This window comes from Kryptolebias marmoratus, linkage group LG12 (assembly GCF_001649575.2).
Source record: "Kryptolebias marmoratus isolate JLee-2015 linkage group LG12, ASM164957v2, whole genome shotgun sequence".
Classification (NCBI taxonomy): Eukaryota; Metazoa; Chordata; class Actinopteri; order Cyprinodontiformes; family Rivulidae; genus Kryptolebias; species Kryptolebias marmoratus.
This window is the reverse complement of record NC_051441.1, coordinates 24,974,332-24,991,091: the sequence shown is the minus strand read 5'-3', so window position 1 is coordinate 24,991,091 and position 16,760 is coordinate 24,974,332. Positions and strand designations below refer to the sequence as shown.

Below are 16,760 nucleotides of genomic sequence, written 5' to 3'. Positions count from 1 at the left end.
CCCACCAACGGAGCCAACTCACCACCAGGTAGTGGTCAGTTGACAGCTCCGCCCCTCTCTTCACCCGAGTGTCCAAAACATGCGGCCGCAGATCAGATAAAACGACAACAAAGTCGATCATTGAACTGCGACCTAGGGTGTCCTGGTGCCAAGAGCACATATGGACACCCTTATGTTTGAACATGATGTTCGTTATGGACAATCCATGACGAGCACAGAAGTCCAACAACAGAACAACGTTCGGGTTCAGATCAGGGGGGGCGTTTAAAGTGAAATTAAATTAATTATAAACTCCAAATGTTCTAAGAGTTTTTTAAAGTCAACATTATGGGTGTATGTATGTTGGAGACATTTATTGTGAAGTATTGAAGAAAATGTCTAAGTTTTGTTGCTGCAGCAGTGACAAAGACTTCACCTCAGACTTGTTGAATAAAATGCTTCATGATGTTATATTGCAGTTTATCTAGTAAAAGTGCAAACAGAACTCTTGGCTATATTAATAATAAAAAACAGAACAAAAACATTCAAAGCCTAAATGTCTCTGGATGTGTGGGGCCACCATTATTTACACGTCTTTTCCATGCCACATGGTGGACCAGGACAGTGTCTGTCGAGTGGCAGACTGGGGGTGGTGGTTCCCATTTTTAAAAAAGGGGGACTGGAGAGTGTGTTCCAACTATCAAGAAATTATATTTCTCAACCTCCCTGGGAAAGTTTACTCCAGGGTGTTGGAAGGGAGGTTTCAACCGACTGTCAAACCACAGATCCGAGTCATGGGACAATGGTCCAGATCTTCATCCTTGCAGAGTTGCTAAGGGAGCCATGGGAGTTTCACTCTCCAGTCTACATGCATTTGGTGGATACAGAGAAGGCTTACAACTGTGTTTCTCAAAACATTTTGTGATGGGGTGCTGTGGGAGATAAAGGTGCCAGGGCTGCTTTTAAGGGCAATTCAGTCCCTGCGCAATTGAAGCAGGAGCTGTGTGCAGCTTTGGCACAAAGTCAAGCTTGTTCTCAGTGTGGGTTGGACTCCACCAGGTCTGTCTCTTGTCTCCAATCCTGTTTGTGGTGTTCATAGACAGGATTTCAAGGCCCAGCCAGGGAGAAGAGGGATTTTTGTGAGAAGGCCAGATACCAGCAATGCAAAAACAAAAAGGCAAACTATATCAAACGATAACAAGGACTGTGAAGTAGTCGCTGCATTTCAAAAGCACCAGTTTTTGACACAGGAACTGTCAAATGAACAATTTAGGTCATTATTATCCCAGAACGCAATGTTCACATAGTGTATTAAAAATAAAGATAAAACATCTAATATGTTTCAAACTAAGTTCTTCAGGCAGGGGAGGGACATATGACATATCGTTTTCTTACTCAATGTTGATTCTAAAAATAACATTTTCTTTATTTGTTTTAGTGTGCACAGATGGAACTTTGTGCAAACTTTAGCAATAAAGTCTAGAATAAAACAAAGGGCAAAAATTAAAACAATAGGAATGTTTTATTTTGTGTGTTTTCGCTTACATCTGGGCATGGTCTGAGTTCCAGCACTGCTTGGCCACATGCGGTTTCCATGACAACTGAGTGCCACCAGACGTGCAATTATGGCCGTTTTTCCAAAGCCCAGGTTGCCAGTGATCACAATCCCCCTGTTGGTCTTTGGGTCATCAATGCGGAGTTGGGCGTCAATTTCCTGGAAAAGCCACTCCCTCCCCGCGAACAGCCAATCAGACGAGAGACCAGGAATTTCAAACTGGAGCGGTTTCAGGCTGATGGATGGAGTGAAATATACTGCAGGAGGAGAAAAACAGCTTTAACACAACTAGCTTTAACTAGAGTGATGAAATTTGCTGATAAAAAAATAATAATAATTGAATTGAATAATAGCTCAACTTACAATGTTAGCTGAAATGTTTAAAAAGAAAACAATGAAGTAGAAGGACGGACAGTAAAAGCAGAAAGATGTAAAAAGCAAAAGCCGACAAAAAAAACCAAAAGTAAGCATAGGGATACAAAAAGGATGCAAAAAAGTTGCTGTGTAAAGGTATGCCTAAATCACAGTTCAGTACATTTCAGGGTTTGAGGTTCAAGGTCGGTACAACAGGAAAAAGAAATAAATGCCAGACACTTGTGTTTTAAAGAAAAAAACTCTCCCAAAAGCAGAGAAACAGAAACACATCACCCTTGTTAGAGAGAAGGCTCTAAGTTAGCAGGTCATGTATAGCAAGGTAGGGTTTGTCAGCTGAAAACTTCACTATAAAATGAAAAAGTCATATTTTACTGTCTTTTTCATCCATTCTGAACTGTAAACAGTACCCATAGGCTATGTGTCAAACGAAACGTTTGATAAACCTCAGAAAGATATCTTTTAAATAATATTACTATAAAATAAAACAAAAAACAAGGAGTGTTTGCTTCATTTATATTGACCTGTACTTAATGCAAAACAAAAAGCAACAGAACTCAAAAACCTCTCCCATTGTGAAAACACAAAATAAATAAACCTAGCTTTTCAGCTAGCTAAGTGCAAATGTGAAAGAAATACACCTGACATCAGGGACATTGAAAAAATATACAAATGGCTTACCACAGTACTTTTCAAAATGCCAATTACATGATATAACTGCTTGCCATACAACAGTTCTAGTTTCCATCCAATGTATCTACTAAAAATCCTTTTTTAGACAAAAAGAATGCATAAAAAGAGCCTTTTCCACACAGCTTTCTTGAATTAAAAAAGCAGATCTTCAAGATTCTGAGTGTTTTTCTAAACCAATTATTCATTGTAAATGCTTTTTTTTACACTGTTGAGGCTGTCAGCAAAATGCAGTAAAATTTAATGTGTGCCCGCTCCTAGATGGGAATAATGATCACCTGTGACTGACGTGTTCATTGTCTAATTATCTGTACCTGTTCAGATGGGTGCTCTGAACCATCCCGGTAAAAATACATGTACCGTTACATTACAAATAAAAATACAAAAAGGATGTATAGGAAGTCATAAAACAACAACAACAACAAAACCCCCCAAAAAGAATGCATAAGAAGAAAAAAAGATGCATAGTTAGACAAAAAAAAGACAAAAAGGAGACAAAAAAAAGAATAAATAGAGCAAGTTCGCTAAAATAGATTTTAAAAGATACAAAGTTTTAGAAAAATTTGAAGACACCTTTACAACGAGAAAAAACTGTAAATACAGGTAAACACATTGCCTGGCCAAAAAAAAAAGTCGCCACCAAAAAAAAAAAAAAGGTTACACACTAATATTTTGTTGGACCACCTTTAGCTTTGACTATGGTACGCATTCCCCGTGGCTTTATTTTGATAAGCGATTTATTTCCATCCAGTGTTGCATTAATTTTTCACCAAGATCTTTCATTGATGATGGTAGAGTCTGACTGCTGCGCAAAGCCTTCTCCAGCACATCCTAAAGATTCTCAATGGGGTTAAGGTCTGGACTCTGTGGTGGCCAATCCATGTGTGAAAATGATGTCTCTCACTCCCTGAACCACTTTTTCACAATTCAAGCTTGATGTATCCTGGCATTGTCATCTTGGAATATGCCCATGCCATTAGGGAAGAAAAAATCCATTGATGGAATAACCTGGTCATTCAGTATATTCAGGTAGTCAGCTGACCTCATTCTTTGAGCTCATCCTGTTGCTGAACCTAGACTTGACCAACTGCAGCAACCCCAGATCATAGCACTGCCCCCACAGGCTTGTACAGTAGGCACTAGACATGATGGGTGCAACACTTCACCCGCCTCTCTTCTTACCCTGATGCACCCATCACTCTGGAAAAGGGTAAATCTGGACTCATCAGACCACATGACCTTCTTCCATTGTTCCAGAGTCCAATCTTTATGCTCCCAAATTGAAGCCTTTTTTTCCGGTTAGCCTCACCGATTAGTGGTTTTCTTAAGGCTACACAGCTGTTCAGAGTTCCAATCCCTTGAGTTCCCTTCGCATTGTGTGTGTGGAAATGCTCTTACTTTCACTATTAAACGTAGCCCGGAGTTCTACTGTTATTTTTCTTAAATTTGATTTCACCAAATGTTTAAGTGATCACCAATCACGATCATTCAGGATTTTTTTTCCAGCCACATTTCTTCCTCGAAGACAATGGGTCCCCACTATCCTTCCAGTTTTTAATAATGCGTTGGACAGTTCTTAACCCAATTTTAGTAGTTTCTGCAATCTCCTTAGATGTTTTCTCTGCTTGATGAATGTCAATGATTTGACCCTTCTCAAACAGACTGATATCTTTTCAAAAAAGCATAAAATTTACAAAAATTAAAGGTTATAGCTGTAATGTCCTGAACGAGCTAAATGGCTTGATGCTTAACTGGCTGAAATAGCAGAAAGTATGCTGAAGTAGTTACAGTCCAAAAACCATATGGAAGAAACTGCAAACAAGAAATTATACAATTACTGCAAGTCTGTGTTTAGGAGAAAAGAAACGTATGTGTGTGTGTTTACCTCGGTCATGTTGACTACGACTCCCAGAGTTCTGTCTGGGCATTCTGAAGGGTGTCTTTGAAAGGATGTGTCTCTGTTGCTCATCCAGGTAAGCTAGATCTTCAAGGTGGGCTGAACTAGTGGCTAAAAGGAGAGAGTGGGAAGTTAACTTCAAGAGGTTGAACAACCATATATGAAAGTTGAGTGCACACAGGACACATTATTGTTTGCCCAGATTAATATTTTGTTTATAATTTAAAGTGCTTATGAGAGTCCCACTGTTTGCACCTCAGTCTCTCTCTCTCTGATCACACATCAGTGTCACTGTGAGCTCAATTATCTGGGACAGAAAGATGCCTGTGTCTCTTTTCCTCCATCTAACGACAAATTGGTTTTAAATGCGGGTCAATCTGCTGCCTGAATCAGATTCTAGTTTGAACATGAAGTCTCAGTAGTTCTCGCTACACAAACTGTTACACAAATAGCATAACAGAAGTGACAAAAACATGGAGAAAAATATCTCTTCACAGAAGCCAAGGTGGTAGTTTCAAATCAGAGATGTTGATAGGTTTTGAAGCTGGAGATTGTAAATGTCAGTTAAACGATTCATTGTTTTAATTTATTGATTAGTACTGCACTAATTTGTGATGTTGTCATAATAAATAAATGCTTGTGCTTTGATTACAAACACTGCATCCCTTTTTTTTTTACCTAATCCTTATTTTCCCTTGTGGACACATAGAGCCGCTTGCTGCGTTGTCTGTCCTGATGCCTTGGAAAGCCAGTTCCCAGGGTATCAGATCCAAGCAAAAATATTTTATGCATGGTTTGAACAATGATTTGATTTGAGAATTGATTTGCAACAATAACAAGCACACATCAATAAATAAAAGGATGAGTTATACATTCTGTGACATTCCTGGTGTGTTTTTCTAAAACCAGCAGTAGCAATTGGGTGTTTTTTCACTGTGTCAAACTGACCACTGTCATGTTGCGGGACTCCAAGAATGTGACGCTTTTTGTCCTGGCTATAATTAACATAAATAAACTTAAATGTGGGCAAATGTTTTCCTAAGTGCTTGAATAGTACCTAATTTAAGTGTGGGCAAACTGTGCAAGCAAATTTGCTTTGTGAATTTGCCTGTAAGTTCCTGAAATGTCATTGGTTAAATTTTCTGCGGTACAGCAGTTTAATACTGAGGCATGTGCCCCAGTAAAAAGGGTCTGGCAACGTTGATGTTTGGCATCAAAAACATGGTGCCAACTCAGCACCAACTCCTTGCTGGGTCAGAGCACCACTTTTGTCAGGAGCTGAGATTGGTTTACAAGACTATCGATCATAAAAAATACTAAAAAACCTCTGTGCAGACATGCAGCTGCCTTGGGGTGGTGACCGGTGTCTGTTTGCCTGGGGCTGTTACGGCCCTCTGGAGCTGGATCCACCCGTCCTTTCTGCTCTTGGATGCTGGAGATGGTGGGCCTTCTACTGTTCACAGCACTTCTTAACTGTGCATTTCCAGGTGGCTTGCTAGCACATATACACCCACATAACATGAACACCTTTTTTTATATTTGTTATATATACATACAACCCCTGGCAAAAGTTATAGAATCACCAGTCTCTTAAGATGTTCCTTCAGTTGTTTAATTTTGTAGAAAAAAAGCAAGCAAACAAAATAACACTCTAACATATCATTAGTACTTCGTTGCATCACCTCTGGCTTTTATAACTGCTTGCAGTCTCTGAAGCACTGAGTTAATGAGTGACAAACAGTACTCTTCAGCAATCTGGCTTCAGCTTTCTCCGATTGCCGTTGTCAGATCAGCTTTGCAGGTTGGAGCCTTGTCATGGACCATTTCCTTTAACTTCCACCACAGATTTTCAATTGGATTGAGATCCAGATTGTTTGCAGGCCATGACATTGACCTTATGTTTCTTTCTTCAAGCAATGTTTTCACAGTTAGTTTTTGCTCTAAGGCAAGATGCATTATCATCTTGAAATATGATTTCATCATCCCCAAACATCCTTTTGATAGATGGGATAAGAAAAGTGTGCAAAATGTCAATGTAAACCTGTGCATTTATTGAAGATGTAATGACAGCCATCTCCGCACCTGACATGCAGCCCCATATCATCAATGACTGTGGACATTTGCATGTTTTCTTCAGACAGTCGTCTGCATGAATCTCATTGGAATGGCACCAAACCAAAGTTCCAGCATATTCACCTTGCCCAATGCAGATTCGAGATTCATCACTGAATATGACTTTCATCCAGTCATCCACAGTCCACGATTGCCTTTCCTTAGCCCATTGTAACCTTGTTTTTTCTGTTTAGGTGTTAGTGATGGCTTTCTTTTAGCTTTTCTGTATGTAAATCCCATTTCCTTTAAGCGGTTTCTTACAGTTCGGTCACAGACGTTGACTCCAGTTTCCTCCCATTTGTTCCTCATTTGTTTTGTTTACATTTTCTGTTTTCAAGGCATATTGCTTTAAGTTTTGTCTTGACGCTTTAATGTCTTCCTTGGTCTGCCAGTATGCTTGCCATCATCACCTTTCCATGTTGTTTGTACTTGGTCCAGGTTTTAGACACAGCTGACTGTGAACAACCAACAACTTGTGCAACACTGCGTGATGATATACCTTCTTTAAGGAGTATTATAATCCTCTCCTTTTTTTCAATTGACATCTCTGGTGTTGGAGCCATGATTCATGTCAGTCCACTTGTTGCAACTGCTTTCCAAGTTGTGATCACTCCTTTTAACCTGCATACTAACGAGCAGATTTAATCTGATGCAGGTGTTAGTGTTTGTAATGAAAATTTGCAGAGTGATTCCATAATTTTTTCCTCAGAATTGAGTGATTCCACAATTTATTCCCTGTGCTTGTTCTAAAAATCTAACTGTTACTGGCTACCCCAATTATTTTTCTTGATTTCATAATTTTTGCCAGGGGTTGTATATACAGTCAGTCTTTCTGTCATACATACACCCCCACCCCCCACCCAATTTTGAACCGCTCGTGACAACTCTGTGATTATTTTGAGAGAAAATGTATTGCACAAATACTTTGAAGATGTTCAAAATTCAAGCAATTGGACTGCAAGACTCTGCGACTCATGCAAAGAAAATTGAGAACCTCTGCATATGTTTGGAGTACTTTGAGTCGCCTTGTGCTGAAAAGTGCTATATAAATAAATGTACCTACCTACCTACCTACCTTGAGAAATCTGTTTCCAGAAATATAAAAATAAACCCTGTGATCTGTATAAATCAACGTTCTCCCTGCATTTATATAGGGAAATTCAAAATACAACAGATAGAGTTGACCCCACTAAAGAGGTTCCAGTGGTAGACCAAAGCTGGAGCTAGAGTTGATTCTAAAATGGTTCTTTCAAAACACAGTTAAAAACCAATATGGTTTTCCACAACTAAAGAACCAACCCAGAACCACGTAATTACATAATTTTAAACATATTTTCCAGTAAATGTTTGCTCCTCCCTCTTTTTTATTCATTTTTGTAAAGGATCAAAGTGTAAAGAGACACTTTAACTCCACAGATCATAGAGTCTGTGTCATTTTTCCTGCAAACAGATGTCTTAATACCACCAGTTTATTTTATAAACACTGTTCTGAACAACAATTGCTGCTTGTGAATGCTTTTCTGTTCTCAGATTATATTTGTAAACCTTGCTGTCAACAGAAGTTAGACACAATGTTTCAAACAGGATCTGTAAACACCAGCTGGTGATTTGAAGTGACAAAAAAAGTTTATAAATGGAACTTCAAACAGTGTTTATCATTTCAGAAGACAGCAGTGAGTGTGAAGGCAGCCTTAGGTGGTATTCTGGTTTAAATTAGGCACAGTAAAGATGAAAACAGTTGTTCATGTGTTTCATGTCCACATATCTGAGATGTACATTTCATCAGCTTTACCCATCTGCCAACCCTTTCAGTGAACGAGCACATGCAGCCCAAATTTTTGTGACTATGGTCACTGTGCACACTACAGGGTGTGCCCAAATGGTTGACTACATGGATGCGGAAAAGCTTAACTGTCTTTCTGCTATAAAAGTTAAAAAAATGGCATTTTTAAACATGGCGCTCACATTTTCATTGGTTGTTGGTCTCCATAAAACTAACTCCAGGTCCTGACAAAAGCAGTTCTTTGCTCTGGCTACATAAAGAGTTGGTGCTTGCTTAGTATTGGTGTTTCAGTGCTAGAGCAAGAGTTTACAGAAAGAGCTGTAGACAAGAAGGCTCTGGTCTAGCACTTTGATGGAAGAAGCCCAGAGAGAGGATTAAACATTTTGCAGAGATGTTTAGTCACTTCAGTTGAATTATTTTGTTGCCATTGCACAATGTACAACAAAGTTATGTTTTATACAACATAATGGCATGGTTTAAAAGTAGCTCTTCAAGCAGTGGAGATCTGAATCAGTTCTTAAAAATTTTGTTTGTTTGTTTGTTTTAAGAACCAGATATAGCACCAGCTCTGGTTTCACACTGAACCTTTTTGGTGGAAAACCTTCCTGTGCAGCCTCTAACAAACCCTAACTTCAAATTAAATTAATATAGCCAATAAATAGTTATTTGCGTATATCGTAAATGACCTTTTGCTCAATTTTTTCAAATACACTATAGCCATGTTTGAATTTTCCAGTGCATTCTATCATGAGTCAGCAATTTTGTAGTACTGTTTAAAATTTTAACTTTAATTTTTTATCTACTATACAGTGGCCTAGAAACTCATCACTTGGTACAGTAAAAGCATATTGCTGCTTCTTCTTCTTCTTTTGGCTGTTTCCTTTTCATGGGTCACTACAGCGAGTCATCCTCCTCCATCTAACTCATCTCTGTCCTCACTCCGACGACATCCATGTCCTCTCTGACTGCACCCATATATCTCCTCTTTGTCTTTTTCCTGGCAGCTGCATCTCTAACATCCTACTACCAATATACCCACTGTTCTTCCTCTGCACATGTCCAAACAATCTCAGTCTGGCCTCTCTAACTTTATCTCCCAGTCTTTCAACCTGTGTTGTACCTCTGATGACCTCATTCCTAATCCTATCTATCCTTGTCACTCCCAAGCAGAACTTCAACATCTTCAGCTCTGCCACTTCCAGTTCTGTGTCCTGTCTTTTTGTCAGTCCCACTGTCTCCAAACCATACAACATAGCTGGTCTCATCACTGTCTTGTAAACTTTCCCTTTGACCTTTGCTGCCACCTTTTTTTTTTTCACAAATCACTACTGCAACTTTTCTTCATCCATTCCATCCTGCCTGGACTCTCTTCTTCACCTCTTTACCACACTCCCTATTTTCCTGTACGGTCGACCCTAAGCACTTTGTGACCTCTGCTCCTTGGAGCTTCACTGTTCCACCTGCCTCCCTCTCATTCACAGACATGTACTCTGACTTAATACGGCTGACTTTCATCCCTTGTCTTTCAAGTGCATCCCTCCACCTCTCCAGGTTCTCTTCCACCTGTTCCCTGTTCTCACCACAAATCACAATGTCATCTGCAAACATCATATTCCACAGGGATTCCTGCCTGACCTCACGTGTTAGTCTGTCCATCACCAGAACAAACAAGAAGGAGCTGAGAGCCAAACCTTGATGCAGTCCCACCTCCACATTGAAGCTATCGATCACTCCAACAGTAAAAGTACAATGCTACAACTTTTATACTTTTATTATATTGAAGGTTCTTGTGGAGTTACAGTTGCAGTTCCTGGTTGTGTTAAAAAAAACAACAGGAAAAAAGTTTAAAAAGTATGTGTAAATAAATTTTATAACAGTGATATGGAGGCAGATTAAATTAATTGTTTTCTTAGCCTAAACCAACACAGTTAAAAACAAGCACTTTGAGTCACCTTGTTGCGGAAAAGTGCTATATAAATAAATGTCACTTCACTTCACAATTATGTTTATCACAAAAAGTTTGTTTTTGTAAAAATAAATCCTGTTTTCTCCAGATAAGATGAGATCAAGATTATTGCATGTAAATTTTAATTTTATCTATGGGTATTCTCAGCTTCTGTTTAGACCTCTATACTGGGTCTATCTTTTTTGGAAAGGTTTGGATTCTCCTCCTGATGATTTGTACAAGAGAAAAAGTTTTCGCTGATTTTTGAGGGAAATTTCCAACTTTTATCAGGAATCACACAACATCTTAATGACCCACAAAAAAGCTTGTTATGCACCATTGAGTAATAAACAAAGATCATGTGATTTTTTTTCATGTAAACTACACATGATCCATAGGTGTGTCAGACTAAAATTTAATGCTATGAGACAAGTTTGTAGTTATTCCTTTCATGCAGCTAAAACCACAACGAAAGCAATTAAATAATCTTTATCTGTAGCATAACCAATTTACTCACAACACAGACCTAAGGATGTAACTGTTGGGAATCTTTTTGAAAAAAGCTGTAAAAATGCTTATAAATCTACTAAATTATCAAATTATCTAGTTTAATATTAAACCCAGGCTGTAGTCAGTAGTACTGTGGTTTGCTGACTATCACTGTTGAGCTTACTATTGTTCAGGAAGTGTGATGCATTTCCTTCCTAACAGAAAAGTGTGTGTGCAGGAACACAGTGCAGGACATGACTCACACATATCCACACATCCAGACATCTTACCCGCTACTGAATTAGGGCGGGGAATGAGGTTAAGGGCGATGGAGTGGGCAGAGCCAGATGAGCGGGCGGAGCCAGGGCCTCGGTCTGGGTGGAGTTTGTTCAAGCTGTAGGTGGAGGCAGACATGCTGTCTTCTGTCCTGTACAGGGAGCTCTCGTTCACACTCCGTCCTGCTATCATACATGTAGATGAAGTGGAGGCTACCACAGGCCGACCTTCCTGCTGCCAGAGGTTGAGGCTGCTGCCATGGTAACCATCGCCGGGGTATTTTGTGGCATCCTCCCGCTCTGCAGCAGAATCAGCGGAATAGCTGGTCAGAGTGGCTGAAAGAAAAGAAGGAGCAGAGGATGGAACATGTTAACACAGTATTTCATCAAAACAAAGGATGAGGCCTTACTTTGTTACTCCTGGAACATAAACAAATTATAATACCAACTGTCCCCGCCTCCTCTTGCTGTTGGGAATTGAAGCCAGCAGGAACCAGTTGACAAAAGCTGCCATGTTGTATTTTTGGAACCATCGGCACACTAGCAATGTTGGGGCTTAAAGTCCCACCTATTTTCCCGCGCATAAGCACATGACCTTTGTCTTTCAGCATGAAATCACTAAACACAGCTAAAAGTGTAAGAATAATGATTATTTGAGCATACTGCAGCAAGGTAAGAATTTTGTTAATCAGCAAGTCACCGCCTAAATACATAGATCCAAGGTGTATTTTTTTTTTATTTTACCAACAGAAATGTCCTGTTCATTTACATAAAGGGGGTGAGATTTAAAACTTGTACTGGAACCAGCCAACAGAGAATCTGGTCCTGTTCCCACTTCAGTTTCTGGGTCTTTGTTCTGGAACAAAACCTTTGTATCTGTTATTAGAATAACTTGTCATGTTTGTTTAAGAGGGTCACTGAAGTGTGGAGCATTTCAAGTATAAATAGCATTTGTATCATGTTTTTGGCACAACTCAATTGCTTAATTAGGGCCCTTTTGAACTGAACATACTGTAGACCAGGGGTCTCCAATCCTGGTCCTCGAGGGCCACTATCCTGCATGTGTTACTTGTTTCCCTGCTCCAACACACCTGATTCAGTGGTTAAATTACCTCTTCATGTTCTGCAGAAGCCTGTCAATCACCCATTGATTCAAATCAGGTGTGTTGGAGCAGAGAAACAAGTAAAACATACAGGATAGTTGCCCTCGAGGACCAGGATTGGAGACCACTGCTGTAGACCATTAAGCAACTAAACTTTGCATTTCCAACCAAATGTTAAAATGTCAAAGATGTTGAATAGAACTAATATCTACAGCACTGGTAAAAGCTTGGCTATGGTCTGCTACTTCCAGATCCAGACTGACAAACCGGACTAGTGGTGGTCAACAAGATACAGAAGAAAGCAGTGGTGATATATATAGCCAAGTGACTGTAACATCAGGAAGAAGGAGCATGAGAAGCTTGAGAAATACTAAGGGCTAAAAGAAGAAATAGAGAAGTTGTGGAAAGTCAAGGCCTCAGTGGTACCAGTGGTCATTTGAACACTCAGTGCTGTGACCCCCAAACTGGAAGAGTGGCTCCAACAGATCCCAGGAACAACCTCAGAGATCTCTGTTCAGAAGAGCACAGTCCTAGGAACAGCTAAGATACTGAGCAAAACCCTCAAGCTCCATGGCCTCACATGTGCACTACAAACAGCTGAAGTCGATAGTTTGTCTGCACTTGCGAAAGTAGATGAACAATGGTGAGTAGCAGAGTGCTGTTTGTGCTGCTCACTCTTTTCAAGTTATCAGATGTTCTGACACAGAACGTGTATGTGCTACATCATCTCTTGGTACAGCAGTCGGTCCAAACAAAATAGCGGATACTCTCCAATTTGGATGTAACTGTTTTCATGCTCAAGACTTAAGTATTGCACACATGTACATGTTTTTGAAGTACAAAAATCACAGCTCCAGCTAGTGACCTGTCATGGAAATTACAGAAGATTTAACATTTTTTGTGATCTCGTTTAAATAGCCTTTGCAACCACAGCGTTGCCATGTGCACATGTAACATGGGAAAATCTATAACGTTTCCAGGAGATCGTTCACATGTAAATGGGTCTTAGAGGCTTACCATCATTTATTCATTCCAAACAATCCCATGAGTTTGTTAAACAATTTAAATGAAATTCTACTTGTTTTTTATTAAATATATAGTAGATTAGTTGTAAATTTATCTTCTACAGTGAGATTTCTTTTTACTGCTTTGTGTAAGATCCTTACAATGGTCTGATTGTACCGCCTTGTTCTCTGAAACAAACACAAGGAATACCCTGTTCATTCCTTTTAAAGCTTCTAGTACAAAATTTCCACCGTGTAAAAGATAGTGTTTTTTTAATTGGAGAACATGCAGAGATATCAGTTCAACACAAACTGAGTCTGCATTTGCTCCAGGAGCAATTCTTTGATGATCTCACCTATGATTCCACTGTCTCTGCTCTCCAGGGTCGAGGTGGGGGAGGCCACACAGGCTTGGTTGGAGAAGGCATGCTTGCTGTTATTGTTGCCTTCCCCCTCAACAGGAGGCTGCAGTGTGGAGCAGGGGGAGGTGTTGCTACTTGCAAGACTGGAGGAAGGGGAGATCCTCTGTGGGGAAGATGACAGGGAACCCTTTTTTTTTACATTCATGTGTTTGTAGGTCTGTTAAAAACAAAGACTTTTATATGTCTAAACAAACAGAATGAACTTAAAACAAACATGCAATAAAATGCTCTACTTCTTATTTTGTTTAAATGCAACATTATTTTTCTACCATTTTAAATTCAAATAAATTCCAAATTTTTAAAACACATGTTAAGTTTAGACACAAAAAAACAAAAGTGGGCGTTTGTAATTATCTTAAAGGGACATTTTGGCCAATAAATATATGTGGTAGATATCCTTTTGAACAACCTCAGTTTTGAAAAATAGAGTTTAATTCTGACAGGACCAAAAAGCTAACAGCTACTCTGAACGCAGCTAAGACCAAACTGGATTGCTGCCATCTTAAAACAACTCCAATTTCAAATATTTCATAGCGGTTCCTGCAAACAGATAGTTACACGAATGGGGTCAGATTTGGCTGGAATTTCATAATATTTCTGCAAAAATACCATTGTAATATTAACCTGATAGGAAATATTTTACATTTCACAGCGGATGATCCAAATCCATCTATTTAAGTTCTTACATTATTGTCAGTTTCACATTACACAGTTATTTCGACAGAATTATATTTAGGTTCAACCCCAGACTATACCTAAAGAGCTACAGCTCACTATTGGTATTTTTGCTTGCAAATACCCACAGAAATCTGCTAATTAGAGGCCTAGTATTCCTCGAAGAACTGCATATTGCCAATTTCTTTTCATGCCAGAGTTTTAGACAAAAATCATCTTATGTTGAGAAAAGAGTTGTAGTCGTTTTGGTCAAACCCATGAGGTTGAGTTAGAGCACAGGATCATCTGTGACCTTGTCCTTTGACCTTGACATTTGACGGGATCACCACCAAAATCTAACTACTTGTTCCTTGTACCATGTTTAATTTTTTTCTGAAAATTAAAATGAAAATCCATTCATAATTTTTTGAGTAATCTTGTGCACAGACAGTCAGACAGAAAATATAATCTTCTTGGCAAAGGTAAAAAGAAAAAGAAATATAAATCACTACCTCTGTGTTTTAAGTAAAACACCAATGCCATAATCAGTCAAGTAAGTATTGTAACCAGGGCTGTCAACAGAGACAAGCACAGCACACAGCTGATGTTTCATGCTTGAAGTGTAGATCTCAGCTGCAGCCACACAGTCAAATACAATTTCCTCTGAAGTTAGCTTGTTGACAAACTCCAGTACTAGGTCTGGGTTTTCAAACTTATGGGTCTAAACTGTTCAACATATTGATGTGTAGAGTAGCTGGTACTGGAGGCCAAATTTTGAATTACCACAGCCAAAGAACACCTTCTTCACCGGGATGAAAGCCTCCCTCTGTCTGACCACAGTCAGTGTGAAGTCTGGGAAAATGTTCCTGTTCCTGTCGAGTAGCAGGGGGCAGACCTTCTTGCATGGCGTAAAATGGTACTCATGGTCTGAAACTTGTCATCCTAATAATCACCAGTCATGGCAGCTCATCCTCCCTTGGCTGAACAGAACACATGCAGTGGGCTGTGTCCTGTTTCTCTTTGAGCCCCAACAAGTAAAAATTTCAGCCAAGGCACATAAATCCAATATTATTCTGCCTAGAGTGTGCCTCCAAGTCTTCACATTTTTTGCTCAAAGTGTCTACCACCACAGTAAGCTTCGCCAAATTAGCTTGCATGCTAGTTAGCTAATTGCTATGCTCATTAGCTGCACGCTCAAGATCACAAGTAGTTAAATTTTGCCAGGTGACTTTTTCTTCCCACTTAACCTACTTATATCTCCCACCTAACCTACTCTTACATCTGCAACTCAGGTTTGCAAATATCAATCTTTCCAGGAGACTCTCTCTCCGAACACTTGAAGGTGCGGCCCTCCTCAGCCAGCCTTGGCAGACTGCTTTTCTGTTCAAAGACTCAACATTTATCCAGATATGGCCTTAAGGACGTTAGAGGTACCAATGTAGCTGCAGCAAGCAATGAACAGACTTTAGGTGATAATGAAATGTATTATAATTACATTCTCGAAGAGCTCCTGTAAAACAAGACTTACTCCATGTATATTCACTGGAAGCCCCAAATAACTGTTTAAGATCATTATAAATGAGGGGGTCATGCTTACAATAGTTAAACTTAGTTCAATTATTTTAATCAGAAACCTAAAGTGTACAAAGGTTGTTCAGCACAAAATGTATACCTGTCCATCATCCTGGCTGTGGCAAGAAGAGCCCTGCTCTCCACCGGTGATCTTCTCCCCCAGCAGGATGCCCAGTCTTGTCATCAAAACATCAGCTGCCTCATCTGCTGACGGGGGCGGTCCCAACTCCTCGCTCTCGTCTGGACAAGGAGAGAGGAAAGAGAAGAGGAAATGGGTTTTTCATTTATCTTAGTAAACAGTAAAGTACTGTGTTCTCCACTGCAAACTACCCTTGGCAAAATGACCCCATCTCAACCCCAGCCTCTAATCCCCCCAGGACACATCATCGCTTATCAGTCACCTCCAGCAGTTTTTCAACCAGTGTCATCCTGGAGAAAGCTGTTTGCTGTCTCACACATTTTCCTCCCTGTTAAACCATTACATCTCCACATTACTTCTGGTTTTAATAAAAGGACAAAAGGATGTTTTAGTCATTGCATAATTTTGTTGGCAGCATTACAATGAAATTATGTTGGTATAGTGGTTTGATAACCCATCGTTACCCATTAGAAGCTGGACAACTCAACTAAATTGTGTTACAGTTGCAATTCAAAAAAAGGTTAGTGCTTGGATAGTACTCAGTATTGTGAATAAAAAAAAGCTAAAGAAACAAGACAACTGGACTTCTATTCTGTCGTTGAATATATTTTGTTTCCCATTCGAGGTGCCAAAAAAACAAAAAACAAACAGAAGACTTCAACAGCTACAGAGCAGTGAGAATATTTGCTCAAGTTTTGTTCACACTCTAAATCAGTGGTTCCCAAAGATTTTCTTCTGCTTCTGGGCCCCCCTATGGATTACACCCCCC

At 39.5% G+C, this 16,760-nt stretch overlaps 1 protein-coding gene across 2 annotated transcripts in view; it reads right to left on the bottom strand.

Annotated features, from left to right (window-relative positions):
- The window catches only part of LOC108248181 (protein TANC2), a 91,507-nt gene that overhangs the window by 36,628 nt on the left and 38,119 nt on the right, over nt 1–16,760 (bottom strand). For both annotated transcript variants that reach the window (XM_017436789.3, XM_017436788.3), the window contains 5 exons: nt 15,953–16,092; nt 13,561–13,729; nt 11,113–11,433; nt 4,482–4,604; nt 1,525–1,791 (listed from right to left, as the gene is read on the bottom strand). In XM_017436789.3, coding sequence (XP_017292278.1) covers nt 1,525–1,791; nt 4,482–4,604; nt 11,113–11,433; nt 13,561–13,729; nt 15,953–16,092 — 1,020 coding nt within the window. The remainder of the gene's footprint in view (nt 1–1,524; nt 1,792–4,481; nt 4,605–11,112; nt 11,434–13,560; nt 13,730–15,952; nt 16,093–16,760) is intronic.